This window comes from Netta rufina (assembly GCF_964035555.1).
Source record: "Netta rufina genome assembly, chromosome: 1".
Taxonomy (NCBI): Eukaryota; Metazoa; Chordata; class Aves; order Anseriformes; family Anatidae; genus Netta; species Netta rufina.
In genome coordinates this window covers 24,153,809-24,171,811 of record NC_140123.1, presented here as the reverse complement: position 1 = coordinate 24,171,811, position 18,003 = coordinate 24,153,809, and the positions used below count along the sequence as shown (strand labels likewise).

Sequence of the window (18,003 nt, the reverse complement as noted above, 5' to 3'; positions counted from 1 at the left end):
CAAAAACATGGGCCTTAAACTTTGTGGAACATAAGTAAGTGATAGGGAGAGGAGGGATTACAGACCCAGAGCATTTGTTCTACCACATGCTTGACCAGAAAGCTAATGAAATCATCAAATATACGTAGTTACTTGTTTTTCTGCTTTTTAGCTAAAAATTACCAATGTGGTGATTACTCATCATTGTTAAAAAAGGTTCTATATCTAGCATGACAAATATATGCCAGCACTTTGCCTGGTATGATTTACTGTGGCTGGGTTTTATTCCCATGAAAAATGGGTTTTCTGACAAACCTTTAGCATGCTGAACCATAATAGATTCTCTGTGTAAGTATGTGTAATATGCACAAATGAACACACAAGCGTTTTTAATGAATAGAGATGGAATGAATAAAGAAACTGAATTTCCAGCACTTCTGAAGCTCAGTCAAGGCAACAAGTCCTTTTCATGTCTCAAGGGAAAAACCTTACTAATTTTGCTCCTCTCTGATTTCTGAATTAATGACTGTCATCTGCAGTACTCCAAATGAACGAAAATCTCTCTCCCATTAACACAACACACTTTGTACTTGTAAAAGAGAGGATGAAAGAAACCATTTATCTCTGAGTTTAATATATTTGAAAGGGCTGCAGAGGCCATTGCCTACTGAGAAGTGGATGCTGACCATTTGACTGAATGCTTGTACACTGAAAGAACCTGGAAATAGCTATTCTACCTAGGTAAAGGGCTCTGCAACAAAGTTTTTTTCAATACTATTGTTCCATGGAAATTGAATTGTCTGAATTGCATGTTCTGTACAAGCTTCATCCTGCCAGGCAGTGGGCATCCCCTTTTATTAAGATTTTTACATATCTTTTGTTTCTATTTATTGCAAGTTGTAAAGAACTTATTCTTTATTTGTGGATTATGCCTCAGGCATAGTGGGCTCCTTAAAATTTCTAGTGGTGTCCTTCAATGGATTTCACTTTTTTTCACAATGGGGTGGTTATTTGGTCATGACAGAGCCATGTGGAAGTGTCCAAAGAAGTTTAATTCTTCATAGAGGAAAGCTGAAAAGAAAATAAGAGGGAGTCTCAAAGGAGAAATATATGGCATTAAAAAAAATAATAATAATAATTATAGGAAGTCTAGAGAAGGGCTTCTGAACTTGGCATACATTTATTGCACGTGCCATGTGAAGATCTCTGGGTTAACTCTTTGGATACAACAAGCAAGGTGTATCACAGCCATATACCTCAGACCTAAACTAAGAAACATAGAGCTGGTTTAGGTATTTCTATACTACATTTACACCATTTGAAAAGTCTAATTTGAGTTTTTCAAAGAAGTCTAAAAGGATCCCCTCTATGGGAAAAGATCATCTGATACCATAAATCCCTTTAATTTTGCCAACAAAGTACGAAATCTCAGTAAGTAGAAATCTGGAATTTAAGAACTGAAACTGGTAAACAGATTAGTATAATTAATTACTGGAAGCTCTCAAAAGGGAGTAGAAAAAATAACCAAAAACCAGAAAGGCAAACAGGGAATTTGTTCAAAATAACAATTCAGGCCTCAAATATGCACCTTGGCTTAAGATGTGCTTCCTTCTGTACATAAATAAGATTTTGGACACCTCTAAAGCAGCTGTCACTATGTGCTCAGTGTTTTGACTTTGCCTGGTTTATCTGGAAAAAAAAAGAAAAAAAGAAAAAAAGGAAAACAAACAAACAAACAAACACAAACTTACCCAAAATGTTAATATTTCAAAAGAACTGTGAGAACTGAATAATTAGTAAAAAAAAAAAAAAAAAAAAAAAAAAAAAGATGTGAGAAGCAAGAGATACAGTGGTTGAAAATACTTAAATATTCATTTGAACATTTGGTATATTTCTTCTGAAGACTCTGAAAAATTAAATAGATTATTCAATAGAAGTACAAAGTTCCTAACTTAAATGGATTTCTTTTTTTTTTCAGAATGAACAAAATATATTGGGTCATCCATCAAAAACATGTTGGTTTTGAGGAAAGAGTTATTTTACCAAAGAGGTATTGCTTAGTCAAAACTAACTGTATCTGATTTTGGGGAAAGTGGGAAAGCAAGATAAAGAGTTCTTCCTTTGTTGAGTGAAAAATGCAAACTCATGAGTGTCGTTCTTTTCTATAGAAATGGACTGTGCCTGATTCCTGTTGGCCATAATGCACATACAGACAGAGGTCACAAGAAGTTCCTCCAGAATAACTTTAGCTTCCCCTGAAATAACTTATCTTCATTGCAGCTGACACAGTCCTCCATCGCTGCCATTTATATCTCATGCACCAAGCAGATCTTCAGAGGAGGAGTCTGCCCTCCGGCACAGCCTTTGTAGTAATAGGCATTTATTGTAGGGTCACCATTTCTTTAGTGTTCATTACAGACACTGATTAGAGAGGATAATAAAGACATTGCTGGAGTCTAAAGCCATTTTGGGGATGAAAAAAAAAAAAAAAAAAAAAAAAAAAAAAAAAAAGCATGTAAAGTAACATTTTAAATGGATGCATCTATTTACTGCTGATATTTTCATACAAATGGTTTCATGATATTGGATTCAGATGGTGTAGCAGGAGCTTTAATTTGCTACAGTTCTGGTCTAATAGGTATAGAGACACCAGAGGATTCTGCAATACTGAACTCGAAGGTGTTCTGACAAACCTTTGTACTCATAATAACGAGAGCTAGTGTGAGCTTATACAATTTAAAACTAATTGCCCAGCCAACATCCTCATTACCATATTGATGCAGTTCATAAATCAAAGCCTTGCCTATTCAAGCTGTTTACCAGCCTTGCATTAAGCAGCGTATTTCAACTCAGAAATGTAGCCTGCTGCCAAAACTCTGCAGAAACTTTAGAAGACTGATAGTAGTACAAACCCGGGGAGCTGAAATGCCACAAACTGATTTAACACGCATGGCACTAAAGCACTTGCTCGTGTTTGTTTTCAGAGTGTGTTCTGATTTAGCCTTAAAACTTTCCATAATAACACACTGTAGTACAGATACGGGTCCTTACAAAGCAGAGAGCTGCTGGCAGTTTTGATCAATTTGGCTTCCTGCAGGAGCTTCTTTTCTTCACCAGAAGAGTCATATACACGTTAATTCTTTTTTGTTGTTGTTGTTTTGTTTTGTTTTTTTTTCCAGTTGAGTACTTATACCAGTGGAATTTAGGTGTGTGCATTAAAAGCAAACACAGTCTTCTTATAAGGGCAAAAAAAGATAGAGGATGTTTCACAATGTTATCTAAGTCTCCTGAATTTGTCACCAAAATTAGGTGTTTGAAGTTAAATTTTTTGACTAGCCTACTAAGACTGCTGAAGGTACAATTCATTTGCCTGAAGAAGTGCCTACATCCAGGTGTCTGCCAGTGCCCTTTGAGATACCCAGCTGCCCTACCACATCCACTCATGGAGGAGGATTTGGAGGTGTTTCACACCCTATGAACTGGCAGCTGCCCAAAGCCCCATCCAGCCTGGCCTTGAGCACCTCCAGGGATGGGGCATCCACAGCTTCTCTGGGCAACCTGTGCCAGGGCCTCACCAGCCTCTGAGTGAAGAATTTCTTCCTAATATCTAATCTAAATCTACTCTTTTTTAGTTTAAAGCTTTTACTCCTTGGCCTGTCACTCCACCCCCTGACAAAGAGTCCCTTCCCAGCTTTCCTGTAGGCCCCTTTAAGTACTGGAAGGCCACAATGAAGTCTCCTGGGGCCTTCTCTTCTCCAGGCTGAACAACCCCAATTCCCTCAGCCTGTCTTTATAGGAGACGTGCTCCAGCCCTCTGACCATCCTCATGACGCCCCTCTGGACTCAATATACCCAAGACTCATTCTAATAAATCCAGGCTCGTTGGCTTACAGATGGCTGGGAATTTCTGAAGAGGCGTGAGCCTAGTATTTTCCCAAACACTGTGACTTATGAGTTATTTTTCTGTTTATACTTTGCTGGGAAAACAGCAAGTGGGATTTTTACTGTGGTTTCTCAGGAGCTGAGAGCACTAAACCTTGAAGCTGGGGAGCTTCCCTTCCCCCGTGCTTGGCTGGGACCAGCCAAGCTGTGCAAGGGCGGAGAGCTGAAGCAAGAGTCAAGGCACAGAAAAGACTAAGGATCAGGACTTGCAATTTGACTTGCTGTTTGTAAGAGAAGCTTGAAGCAAAATCAGGGTACTGAAGAGTCATTTCAAGTTGTTGGAGCTACTGGGGGAAGCCAACAGATTATGGGAAAATGAAGGGCTGCGGGGAGTTGGTTTGCTTAAGGTCATTGTCTCATCCCTATTAATGAGAAACCAGTGTGTAGGGGAAAAGGAGTGGATATTTCCAATGAAGTGCAATTCCTCCATAAATAGAATTAGTAAGAAGAGTTCAGCTTATAAAAATAAGTGTTGACCTTCAGTTATGATGCCTGTTGAAGCATCTGTCTCTTAGGTTCTTTGTGTAAATTCACTCATGACAATCAGTAAATCAAACAAAACAATTCTTATGGATGGAAGATGAGATGTGACTACGACATGCCTTAATGTGATAAAAAACTTTAATTCCTGTTTACATCTCTTCTGCCTGTGTGGTCACAGTAGACACAAGTTTCACATTCCTTATGCACAGATGGTGGATAACAATAAGTGAAATTAATATGAACTGATAACTTCTCATGAAGGCACCAAAGGCAATGGTATGTTTTCCTTCTTCAAAGAAGCAAACAACTTTAAGGAACTCTATTTATTTCATTATTACACATTTACAAACCGTACAATAAACACAGATCTATACCAGCCTCTGCCCCTACAAAATGCCAAAATAACTGCAATTTTTCAGTGTCTTTTGGTGCTGGTGAGTGTCACAGGTCCAGCAGAGATTTGTCAGATGGAAGAAGGCATTTACCTAACCTGTAGAGTGAGGTGGTTCTGTAGAGTGAGGTGGTCTTCTTATGTTTTTTCTCTTTCATCAGCTTAAAGAGAGATCTAAAGATGTGAATATGACCCTTAGGTTGTCCATCTTAATATAAATATCCTCCAGCATAAGAAAACTGTTTCTTCCAGCTTCTTTCCTCTTTCGCGAAATGAAGATTCATTTCCAGACAGTCTGTTGAGCATCCCATGAACATATGTAATGGAATTCACTTTACAGGCTAAAGAAACAGAGCTAGTATTTAAACTGGAGGGAGACCTGTGTGTCTTTGCTTGCTGAAAGGCTGTTTCCTGACTTTGGTCTGGATTGGCTGCTTAGATGAAGAGCTAGGATTTTACTGATGCCAAGAACCTCAACCTGAAGGGAGACAGTCTTTTTCTTTCTTTCTTTTTTTTTCTTTTTTTTTTCTTCCCCTATGTGGTTTATCCAGTGTTATTTTTAAAGTATTTATTAGGTGTTGGTTCATTTTGGGGCCTCTGTTTATGAACAGTGTCTGCGTATGACTGGCAGCCTTTCCCATTTCATGTGGATTGCACTGGTCATATAAAAACAAAGCCAAAGTATTCAAGGGCAGTATACAATAAATTTAAGGTTTTATTTAATAACACAGATTACAGATAATGCATATGTATGCATGCATAAGCAGCTTTCACCCCTTCTTCTCTGTGAGCATTAGGATTTTCAGCAACTCCACATCAGGCTTCATGTCTTGGGTAGTTCAGTTGTAATCTTAAATCACTTGAAATTGCCTTCTAAAAGCACGCAGTCAAACAACCTCAGGCCAATATCTCATCAGAAGCTTGATTCTGCTTTTCATGGGTGCAAGACAAAAAATATTTTAGGCAGAATAGGATAGGGATTAGAGAAAAGAATAATTGAATGCAATGCTAAAAGAAGCCTAGTGGCAGAAGGAAGGATCTTAGTCTTCACAGATACGTCATTCATGTGCAGAGAGACATAAACCCTCAGTTCACCATTCATACCTGACTCCTCTTTGGTACCTTCTTTTGCAAGGAAGCAATCAGGTATGCAACAGTTATGAGACTTTTCCTAGGCCATGCCTAGTCCTTCACTTTGCTGGTGCTCACTCATTGATTTTGCTCAGGACTTTAACCACTCAGTGCACAGTCTGCACACAGCAGAACAATTTGCAAAGCTGAGGCCCGCATTATGTAAACTGACTGGGATTAAGCATCTAGATAAATTCTTAGAAACTGCATGAGTTGTGTTACAGAGGGTAATTGATCACCTTTGTCGCAATGAAGCCACTGTCCCATAACACAAATCAGTCAGGACAATGTCAGGATGTTAGTACCTTGACTGGATTAAACTCAACCTCAGGCTAAGCTAATTGCACAAAATGTGTCAATGACACCTCCTGGAGCAGAATCTTTCCCTCCTCTATGTTGGGAGAAGATCTGATGTTGGTAGACACATCAGTGGGGATGTTGGTTGGAAGGCAGCACATCTGTAACTAATGCACCTGAGACAGCAGTGAATGTAGGCCCAGCTACAATAGCAAAATGTCTCTTTATCATTGTAGTTTATTGAATTTGAGAAGATATTTCGCTTTCTTTGACAATGTAAAATGAGCTTCTGTTACAGTGGAGGTGGGGACAGACAAGGCACGGTTAAAGGGAAGGCTTGGTGTTGCAGCTGTCCTGGGACCGTAAACACTTCTAAGTTGAGACAAGCCTCACTGAACTGTCATATAAAGTAGTTTCTGTAAAATGGTTGCCTCGATATGTGGCTTCATTTGCTGAGTGACTCATTCATAAATATGCCAGATTCTTCGCTGACTGAAATACTGCTTAACGTCAGTGAAGGCAATCAGGTGCACGAGTTGTAAGAGGAACCAACATCTAAGCACTGTCTCCCTCACTCACTGAAATGAGTCAGGAGGGACGTAGATTTGGCAGCATCTGTGAAGTGCTTCTGGATATTTCAAGGTGAAAAATGTCATCTGCTGCTGTTGGCAGGCAGAAGCCACTACACAAATAGAAGAGTGTTGCAGCTTCTGCACTTTTCCTGTTTGCTCTAATCAAAAGCAATATACAGAAAGACATACAAAATTATAACTCGGCAGTCCTCTAGCCCCATATTTCCAATGGCAATTCATCCTTTCCCTTTGCAGGCTAGATTTGCAAATAACTGGTTTAAAATCACATTTGGAAACTCTCATGTCCAGTGTGACTACGGTATAGCTCCATTTTGGAGTGCATGCAAAAGTCTGTCTGCAAACCATGATCCCACCAATATACATAAAAAGGAAGACTTGTGAAGCCTTGGTAGAAAATGTAGGTGTTGAAGAAGCATAGACAAACAACAATTAGAATTTGAAAAGTGACATGGGAAGCCAATTTTGGTATTCCTTTCTATTGGAATTATTACATCAAAAGGCATTTTGTAGCTTCCCTTTTCAAAACCTGACAGTATGCAGAGTGTTTGCACTGGGAACCTGGCTCCAGGTGCTCCAGGTGATAAAGCAGTGCATAATGTTCAGGTCTGGCACAATGTGAGGAATGAGGTCACACTATTTTTAGAAGTGCCTGGTGATCCTACGAAGCATGCTCATGATCTCTCTTTTTACTTTTTTTTTTTTTCTCTCCTTTTTTTTCTGTCTTTTTCTGTGAATAATTTGGCCGGTGCTTGCAGAAGGCTGTTTTAGCCCCAGGGATTCTAACACATACTTCTGTTGACAGAGTTCTTGTGCAGCAAGCAAGCTGAAATGCCTTTTGTTAAGGATCTGCTCATTTCTTTTTCTGTTCTGCCCCAACGCTTGGAGGATCTTTTGGCTACTAACTGAGTTCCTGTTGTTACGCTTATGGAAATTAACTGAATTGAAAAATATGGGGTTACCTTGCAAAACAGGTAAAATTATCATCAGGAAAAGAAAATCCTAATCTCCTAATTTGCTGTTAGTTTGTGTGTTTCACATTCTCTTGGCTTGTTTGTTTAATTTTTCAGGGGAAGATTGTTTAAGTCAATGGGAAATATTAAACAACATCATTGTGAAAGGGAAACAAATGCGCTAGGGGCTGAGGGGTAGAAGCTATTTTGGATGAGTGTTGTTCCGTTCCAGCCAAGACCAGGACTTGATTTGGTGGTTAACTGTGTCACTTCCCATTTAAACTTTCTTCTAAAAAGTATGAAAATTCCATACATTCACATGCTCTGCAATGCCAAAATGGAGAATGGCTGTTGAAATGCACTCGTGCACTCATTTAATCAGTGTTTGCAAAGTTATTTTAGGTGACTTGCTGTCCTTGTATTGACTCAAGAAAATATACACAAGTAAAATCCTCCTATTTAATGGTTAAGCCTAATATGTGCTTTTTTGTGTGTGTGTGTGATCTTTGTGCAAAACTTGGTGACTTTCAATACAATTTTTGGTTGTCTGGGCAAAGGAGAATCAAGCCAAGAGAGCATGATACACAAAAATTTATCTGTGAGTCTGCACAGATACCTCTGCTTGTACCAAACCGTAAGAAAATTTTCCTTCCATATCATTTCACTATCTGTACCTTGTACCTATATTAATCCATTGCTGATTTGTACAAGCTTTCATTGGAAAGTAAAATTCAATTTGTAAGTTTTATTTTTTTGTGTGTGTAAAACCTGAAGTTGATTGGATATTACACCCAGATATGGATTTCACATGTTACCTTAAATATACATATATCCTGTGTTGCTTTTTTTTGTGCTCTTCCTTAAGCTGTTTTGGAGTTGGTTTTAGTTGGACTGTTAACTGTGGTAGTCCCTACATCATCCCTCTAGTCAGAAAAAACACATATATGTCCAAATGATTTTTATTTTTCAACATCTTAACCCACACCAGTGACTACTGGCACAGCTAATGCTACAGTATATACTGAGAATCACATATGCATATGAAAGTAATTTCCCTTCTTAGAAAGCCTCAAAAACCTTTTTCAGAGAAATTATTATTTTTCAGAGCTTATAAGTGCATACATTTATAACTGTGGTGATAATTATCTTACTTTGCAGCTCTGTATTAGAGGCCTTTTATAACATGTACAGATTTAGCTCTGAATGTTCAGACCTCTCTGAGCTACACATTTTGCTATGGGCAGGATTTCCAATCCATAGCTCTGTCAAAAATGTTCAATTTTTAGGAGCTTTGAATGTCTATGTGTAACTTTTTATAAAATATGGAATTTGGTATTTTGTATGAGTCTTTTTGTGTTTTTTTTTTTTTTTTTTTTTTTTTTTATTTTTATTTTTCCGGTCTCTACTAGGTCAAGTAAAAAGATATGTTCCACAGGATGTGTGGGTAAACTCACACTCTCTTCTTACCACTTCCTCTTTAGAGATTTCTTGCACAAAAGCAGCCTGCTCCTGCATGCTTTCTTTGTCCTGGCTTCATCGTAAGAAGAACAAAAAAATAAGAAGAGTCCAATGAAGTAAGAAAACCTAATAAAAGGAAAAACTTTTTCATGCCTTTTTAATTAAACTGCAGAAATTACAGCTTCGCACCACATCCTATAAAACTGAAAATCATATGAACAAAAAAGAACTAAGCAAAGTTTAAAAAGAAGATAAACATTTATTTTATATGCTAGAATATTCAGAGATAAAAAAAATACAATTTTTTGCAGTGATTATAATTCACATTTTGGAGTTTAAGCATCATCTTAAAATACTAGCAATAAATAATACATAATTCACTTGCCCCATGCTTGCATAGTGTAGAATTTTTGTAGCTTTTTCTGGACCATTTTAAGCTGTATTTTTGTTTTGTTACAACAAAGTTGTTCCTACAAACACAGAGGTGTATTCCTGCAGGTGTTACCACAGTACAGCCTGCTGAGCAGTGTTACCAGAACTAAGGAGGGTCCAGGGAGTAGGCCAAGGATGGCCAATTTCTGCCAGAAAAAAAAAAAAAAGGATGACATTAGGGAAGGGTGAGGACAGAAAAGAGAGTTTGGGTGGGAGCCCTGGAGACCTGGGGATTTCTAATCCTGCTGGAAGCTTCTGAGACAATGAGGGCTTCAGATGCAGGTTTGTCACTTGCATGTAGACATTGCAAACTGCTATTGTGTAAAAAAAGACATGGGGTGAGATTCTTCGTGCCTTTGTCCATCTAAAAGTTGGGTGACTGGTGTAAACATTTTGTCTAGCCCATCTTCATAGTTTTGGATAAGGTGGTCATGCTAGGAGGGCGACTCTTCTCATGCCAAAATAGGTATCCAAGATAAGCGAGAGCATTTACCTTCAGGAAGCATTTTTCTCCCTCCACTGACTCCAGCAGAAGGCCAGACAGCTTACAATAATGTCAGACTTTTACATAGCCAACTATAGCTGAGGGGAAGGCTATCTAAATTGTGCATACCTGCATGCTCACCCCTTCTACAGCTGAAGTTTACACGAATAATATCATGAATAATGTTAATACCATGAATCTAAATATTCTGTCTATGTACAATACTCTTTCTGTTACCCAAGGTATGTCTATAAAACTAAAATATATACTCACCAGCAATAAAATACACCTCGCTGTTGTAATAAAATACACTGCTTAGCTTATGGCACAAGCAGTGACAGGCGCATCACATGCCAGCATCTTACTCTGCTCGCTTCCCACTTTGACAATCACAGCGCTGCCTTCTGACAAGCCTTCCCCATCAGTGACAGGCCTGCCACGTACATCAAAGGCATAAGCTTCTCTTCTTATTTTGAAAAGCTTCTGTTCTGCTTTGCTGTCTCCCAGATGGAGTACTGAAACAATCATTAAAATAAATACTATCAATATTCAATCTGTCACAAAAAAGTAAATTACATCTAAGGGTGAATGTAAGCTACTCAGTGATGCAAGATCAGTTCCCCGCTGCTCCTGTCTTCCTGTGCATTGGAGGTCCACAGACTAGAAGCGAGCACAGAAGTTAAGACTGATTTAAACCAGACACGGGCAACTCTGACGTAGAACTGGAGCTTTCCGTATTTTTAACCTTCTCTTTTTGCTTTGCAAATGTATTGGAAATGGACAGGTGCTGCACTGCATTGGCAATTCAGAGGAGGCGAGTGACAGAAAACTCTACCTATATTGAAATGTTCTTCCTTTTCTGTCAGCTCCTTTGAGTCCTTGCCCTTCCTCATGACATTTCAGTAGCTTGGCCAAAACACTGTAAAAGTTCTCAATAATTGAACAGACAAAAAAAACCCACAGTGAATAAGAAGCACATTTTGTAAACAAGCATCTATCTAACATCAGGTTGAATGACTCTGATCCATTGTGTCAATAATAATAATAATATTTTAAAAACCATTTCTGCGTTTGCCAGTTCTTTCCTCATCTTTAAGATAAAGAAGTCAAGGTTCATGATGTTTTAAGTTCATTTAATCTGCGTATATCTAATATTTTTGAAGAGAGCTGTAAGTAAATTTGATACAGGAATGTCGTATTTCAGGATTACTTCTACTGATGCATTCCAGTGCAAGCCTGTTACCATCAATAATTTTTTTTCTTTTATTTTTCAGGAACAGAGGGGATTCAGAAAATTGATATAAGAATTGAGGCATTAATAATGATTGTGTGATCATGGTTTTGGAAAAATAAGGAGGTATTTCCGGGCTACATATGTGAAGTGATGTATCGTAAGAAAACCAAGAATGAAGTCATTTTGATCTCTGATGGGTGAAGCTCGTTGGAATGGAAACCAACATCTATGCAGAAGGACAAGGCTCACCACATCTTACCACTAAGTGCCTGGGGACTGCAAAGGGAGCAAAGTGTGAAGAATTCCAAAGAAAGACAGAACAGGAAAGTACATCTGAATTTCAGGATGTTTTACTGGAACCTGAGTTGAGTTTGCTTTCTGTGGCATCCCTATTAGACCACGATGACACATCCTTGCGACCTAGCAGGGATGCAAGGTGTGTTAGTGTCAGCAGTCAGTGTGAAGCAGAGCAGCTTCATAAGGAATTGTTGTGTTCTGCAAGGCACACGCCAAAGGAAGATCCTTTAAACCTTCCCTTGAACAAGGAATGGCCACTCCTTACAGGAAAAACTTCAGACAGAAAAACAGAAAGAAGTCACGAGATCAGAGTCATAAAACACAAACCAAGTGCAATCACATTTTCTGATTTTGAATTTTTACCACATGAAGTTAATACTGAGCTCCATATTTGTGAGGCAGGGGATGCAGGAGATTTTTCATCTGAAGAGGAAAAAGCAGATGGCAAAGACGATGATGATCTGTTTACAGAGCTGCCGCTGTATGAGGCTTTTTTCAATGGTCTCCACAGAAGGAATGTTTTCCCAAGAAAGCAAGCTAAACATGAACTTACTAAGGATCAACACATCTGTCATGGAGAAGACTGCAATGATCGTTCCAAAAAGGAATTGAAGGACCATGACAAGGAAGAAAAACACATGGAGCTGGAGGTAATAGACGCTACTCTTTTGTTCCAAGTGTGTTTAAAATAAGTGGTATTATTTAAGCTTGGTTACAGGAGAATTTACACAAATTTTTATACAGAGATAATGAATGTTAATTACATAATTAGGAATATAAACTTACAGCAAAATATACAAAATGTTAAAAATATAATGCTAGGCTTTTACATTAAACAAATCTATTTCTTCAGATTGGCCAGATTTCCATTGGATTGAACCTCAAACAAGGATTGCTGTTTTCTTTTCAAATGGGAACATTGGCTCAGTTTCCCTTGCTTCTAGAAGATCATATATCATGCCCCATACAGCAGATATTCCTGGCTATTCCCTGAGTCTATTGACTGTCCCAAAGGGATACAGCTCTGGTTTCCTAGAAGAGTAGCGTATATTTCTTTATGCTGAATAATGGACATTTTTAGAGTAGAGGCACCACAGTACTGCTCCTTCTAACCTACAGCACTGCTAAATAACAGCACTTTCTGTATTCTTATTTCAGTAAAATAATACAGAGTACAGGTGACCGTCAGGTCTATAATAAAATAAAAAAAAGTTTTTATCTGTAATGATGCACATCCTGATGCTGCGTAGACCAACGTCCATAATGAATAGACAAGAAGATTTAGGATGAACTGAAATACATTCCGTAAGAAGAATCATCCAACTATAATCCTTCCTAAAAAAAAAAAAAAAAAAAGGGGGGGGGGGGGAAGGAGGGGGATGAGTAAATTAGCTGTTTTATTTATTTATTTATTTATTTATTTATTTATTTATTTTTAACTGGAGGAACAGAAGCTTCCCAACAGAATAAGCAAGGCTTTCCCCCTGCTCCCAGCTGGTGACAAACCAAATGCCTGGAGCTAAACATGTTTATCCTTGGAGTAGTTCAGCTCTAGTACAGAAATATGATGTGATTCCAAACAGTGGAGAAAACAAACTCTTAAAATTCCAGTGTTCCTGAAATGGCAGCAAATCTTGAACTGCAGGTCCATCATACCTTTCTTTCCTCTCTTTTCCATTCCTCCTTCATTTTTAAGTTATTTTCCATATAAAAATAGTTTTCCCTTGAAATTCAGGGTGGAACTCTCCTTTTTTTACCAAGTTTCTTCTATTTTTCTTTATTTCTCTATTTTCTTTCTTTTACTTCTAGAGCTTATAACACAGAGTTGCTTCATTGGTTTCTGATTAAATCAAAGAAAGGAAGTAGGGTCAGGACTCAAATGTCCAAGTCAACATCAAAATTATAGTATATAATGCTTAGTTACTTCTCTCCTTTCATAGTGATCTATCTCCAGTTTGGGGTGACTAATTCTGACCTTAACTGAGTGGTAGATTTGTGGCTGCATTTGACACTGATCCCAGTGTAAGTAGGAAAGACATCAGCTCACAGAGAAATATTACAGATTTTCACAAAGTTTTCACAAAAACGTTTCTCAGCAGCTACTATTAGAAAACCAAGGCCCAGAGATGGTTCCAAAGCAGTGCACCTTTGGATGCAACACTGACCCTGAAAGATCCTTGTGGCACATGGAATATTAAATGATTGCATTGGTCCGCTACCCTCAGCCAAGGCTTGCTTCCTCATTGACTCAGACACAGTATTCCAGATGTTCCCGTTAATGTAAATATATAACAAAATGCATGCACAATATCCCTTGGATTCTGTTTACTGAAGGTCAATCCTATAGATAAAAGGGAAAGGCTGGGTGCTGCTGTCATTTAGTTTACTTTATATCTATGCCATAAAATAAACTCAAGGATGCAGCCTGTAATGCAAAATAATGGATTATAAATTGCCAGACAAGCATGTGAAATTACCTAGTAAATCTCTGAGAATGTGTCAAAACATTTCAAAAACTGTACAGATGCAATGATGCAGTCCTGGTTTTCATTTTTTTTCCATATAAATAAGTATGTATCATCCTAGAAAAGCCTCCAAGAATTAAAAAGGGATTATCTTGTCTCTAAAATTTTAGCAGCAGTCATGCATTAGTACTCAGACCAAAAGCTCCCCCCGTGACTCTGTTTCAAGCCTGTGCTAAGCAAATGTATATCATTGTCACATTATTTATTTGTGTTATGTAGACATGGGGCTGTGGAAGAAATGTCTTTCTGCTGGAAAGAAAATGAAATAAAGACAGCATGGGGTAAAAAACGTTGTCAAAAGCAACCATTACTGCTAAGCCTCAGACTTAAAGGTAGTATAAAAACCAAATCCTCTTGACCACACAGATCCAGGCTATCACAGGTAACGCCGTGGCCAATACCTGGCTGAATCCTTGCTCACAGTGAAATAGCAATTAAGATCAACCCTGCAGGTTCATTCCTCAATAAATGAACTTGTTCTTGACTGCAGAGGGATGCATCCCCTATTTTTTGATGTAGACAGTAGAAAGGGCTGGCACCTGCCCCACACTGGGGAGCACAGCCCCTTGTGGGCAGCAGCAGTGAGCAAAGCTGGTGTCCAAATCTCCTCTTAAAACAGTTGTTATGGGCATTTGAATAGTAATTGTGGAAATCTCTGAGTGTGGTGAACAGTAAACGAGTACAGAGAAGATGGAAAAAATACAACTTGTGTATGTTGCCAATGCTGCTACGAGCGGAAGAAACGCTGCTGAAAGCAATTCATATAATGGTGCCCATGAAAAAATGTTCTTTCCCTTTGTCCAAAGGCATACAGAATCTGCCTGTTCTGTGTCATACCAGATAAATGACACTTCTGTTCGATTTATGAATGCGCTGTGGTCCCTGAGTCTCCACCCTTAGACCAGTCCCATATATATTTTCGTATGCTTTCCTTGTAAAGAAAAAAATTGGCAGCTGTTTTTCCTTTTCAGGAGCCTGTAATCAGTAGTGTATTTAATACCCAAGTAGACTTCTTAAAAGAAAAGTAACATTTATTTCCAATGAGGGAGCAAAATTTTGAAGATTTACAAGCATGTCGATATACACGTCTGAAACATTGTTTATGTTATTTCTCATTTTTGAATGGTAATCTAGGTAAGAGCATGGCTAGGATAGCACTGTAGAGATTCTGACCTCCTCTCTGTCATAATATCATTCATATCCTTCTGGTATTATTTATGATCATCGGGTTTTGTTCTAGGCAGCCCTGAAGAGGCGTCTTGAGCCATTCTTCCTTGCTTGTTTTCCTTCAAGCCTTCAGATTAAACTACATGCGTTCTTTGTCCATGTAACCAGCTCAGCATGCAGTGGCAATAAATCTTGTGGAATAGCTTCTGAAACATAACATTTTTCTAGATTTCCATTTCTTCTGACTGTACTGAGCAGGGCCCAGCTGATAACCATATTTAAGCAGGAACTACCGTGCAACTTGACATCAGTGCTCTTACCACATTCTTACATCACTTCAAAACAATGAGCATTATTTTCAGGAGCAGCATTTCACTCAAAAAAAAAAAAAAAAAAAAAAAAAAGACAGATATTAGGAAAAAAAATAAAAGGATTATGTGATCATAGCCTTGACAAAGTGAATTATCATGGATCCTCCCTCTCCTCATTGAGGGTACAGAAATTCTGCTGATGTTGGGGGCTGCTGCAGAGATGCAAGCGTTGTCTTACACATGGTAACAAGCTGGAAACCCTCTCTGGGACAGCTTCAAAGCATCTCTTGGGGGAGCCCATCGTAGCTGTTTTAACAGCCAAACACAGGTTTCTGTCTCTGCTGACATTATTTAGGGCACCTAAGTGAGTTGTCAGAGCTTCCTCTCAGAGAGAAGGGGCACACCAGGATGCCCACGTGCTGGGAAGGACCAGCTTTGCATCATGCATCTTTCCATGCACTGAGGAAGATCTAAAGCCAACATGGTTGTTGTTTTAAAGCCAGGTACTGATGGTGTGATACCTGCACTGAGTGTTCCCTTACACAGCGGGTTTAAACAAAGGGCAAGATACCACTCCCTAGGTGCATGGGAGACAAGATGACCCAAACAGATAATTCAGATAATTAAGGCAGTATTCAGAATTAATATAATCATCAGGGTTTGGCTTTCAGACTGTAGACCCACAGATGTTTGCAGGAGACTGCACAGCCCTGAGGCTGGCCTGTACAGTATCAGTAGTCCTTGTGTACAATATTGAGTAGCATTGATGGGGCAGCTGTGCCATTGCCTTCCTCCCGGAGTAAATCTTTGCCTGTTTTAAATGAAACTCTGATCTTCTGAAGGAGACTTGTGAAAGCTCTGTCGCTTTTGACGTTTAAAGCTAAGCCAGATGAATTCTGGCAGTGGTTACAGAAAACAGTCCTTTACTGGCAGGAAGATGGATGATCTGGCTTTCCACTTTCTCTTTCCTTGATGATTCACTTATTTTCATTAATTTGCTTCTTCCGTCCTTGTATTACAATTAGGTAAATTTTACCCTCATTATACCATCATTACTGAGTGACAAGTTTGACAATCGCTGTATAAGCTTAGACCACAAGTGCTTAAATTCAGGGAGGAATAATTTGCTGAGATATAATGGGGAAGTTTCCATGGTACCTGTCCTACATTTTGTCTGATTCTGGCCCGTGTTCTGTTTTCCACAGAAATTCACCAAAGCAGGAAAGCAAGAAGATAAATAAATAAGGACATGTAGGAGGAGATAAATACTCAAATATTTATTCAAAGATACAGTCTTTGAAATTAATTGGAATTCCTTAAAAGACATGTATTCTTCTGTGTGGTTTGTAAATATTTTAGTTGAATAATCATATCCAATGAGAAAGGAATCCAAAAATTTGAAGTTTGGGACGATGAATTTGCTTCGTTCAAATCAGAATGAGCTAATTCAACTTAAGTGATCAAATCAGAGAAGTTGTGAGGCCTGCAATTTTGATCCAAAATTGTACCTGCCAAAGGAAGCTTCTTATGCTTATATTTGAATGGCTTAAATTCTGCTCAGTCCTTGTGCTTTGTGCATCCCTGCTCAGTGCCTGGCTTGGATACTCCAAGGCACTTTTCCAAGAGGTACTTTCCTGTTTTCATTAATGAAGCTCTGGAGCTTAGTGGAATTTAAGCTATCTGAAAATTGCCCTGCAATAGCCTCGTCTTCTCTGATTCAGTTGTACAAGAGCAAAAACGAGCAAGGAACATATTAGAGTGAAGCACAAATTCCTTCTGCCATTCCTCCCATAGTTCGGAAGTTTGTTCTTCTCTTTACCCTAGCAAACTGAGACTCCAAAACTAGAGGAGGAGAATGGCTGCAAGCTTGGGATGGCTTCCTCACGAGAAATAATACAGTTATTATTATCTCCCTTTTGCTCATCTTCTGCAGACATGGGATGCCTACCCAGGTAGGAGAGCCAGGTGCTGAAATAATAATTGCCAGGAAAACAGAGCGGGACCTTAAGGGGAGGAAAATGGGAAATGAGTTGTGTAAGACAGGACTGATGTAGCTTTGTACATTCACATTTCCTTGGTATGTCTGTCAGACCTGGGCTTTCTGTGCTTCAGTTATGCATTCTCTGACAGGTGGAAATGCCATCAGTTGAACTTTGCAAAGTTTCTACCATTTATTCCTGTTTTCTGCCTGCCTGGGAAGGAAGTTGGGGAAGTTACTTTGGCAATGATGGATTATTATCAGTCAATAAATAAACAAATCAGCTCATAACAATAATGTCAGACAAATGCTGGTTTAGAAACAGGTTCTAATTATTAATTTAAAAGAAAG

At 38.6% G+C, this 18,003-nt stretch overlaps 1 protein-coding gene across 1 annotated transcript; it reads left to right on the top strand.

Annotated features, from left to right (window-relative positions):
- Positions 1–11,503: 11,503 nt before the first annotated feature.
- Positions 11,504–12,363, top strand: LOC311207234 (uncharacterized protein; the record flags this gene model as incomplete). Its single annotated transcript, XM_084283188.1, has 1 exon — positions 11,504–12,363. The coding sequence occupies exon 1, from the start codon at positions 11,587–11,589 to the stop codon at positions 12,361–12,363; it is 777 nt and encodes a 258-aa protein (XP_084139314.1). The 5' UTR covers positions 11,504–11,586.
- Positions 12,364–18,003: the final 5,640 nt, after the last annotated feature.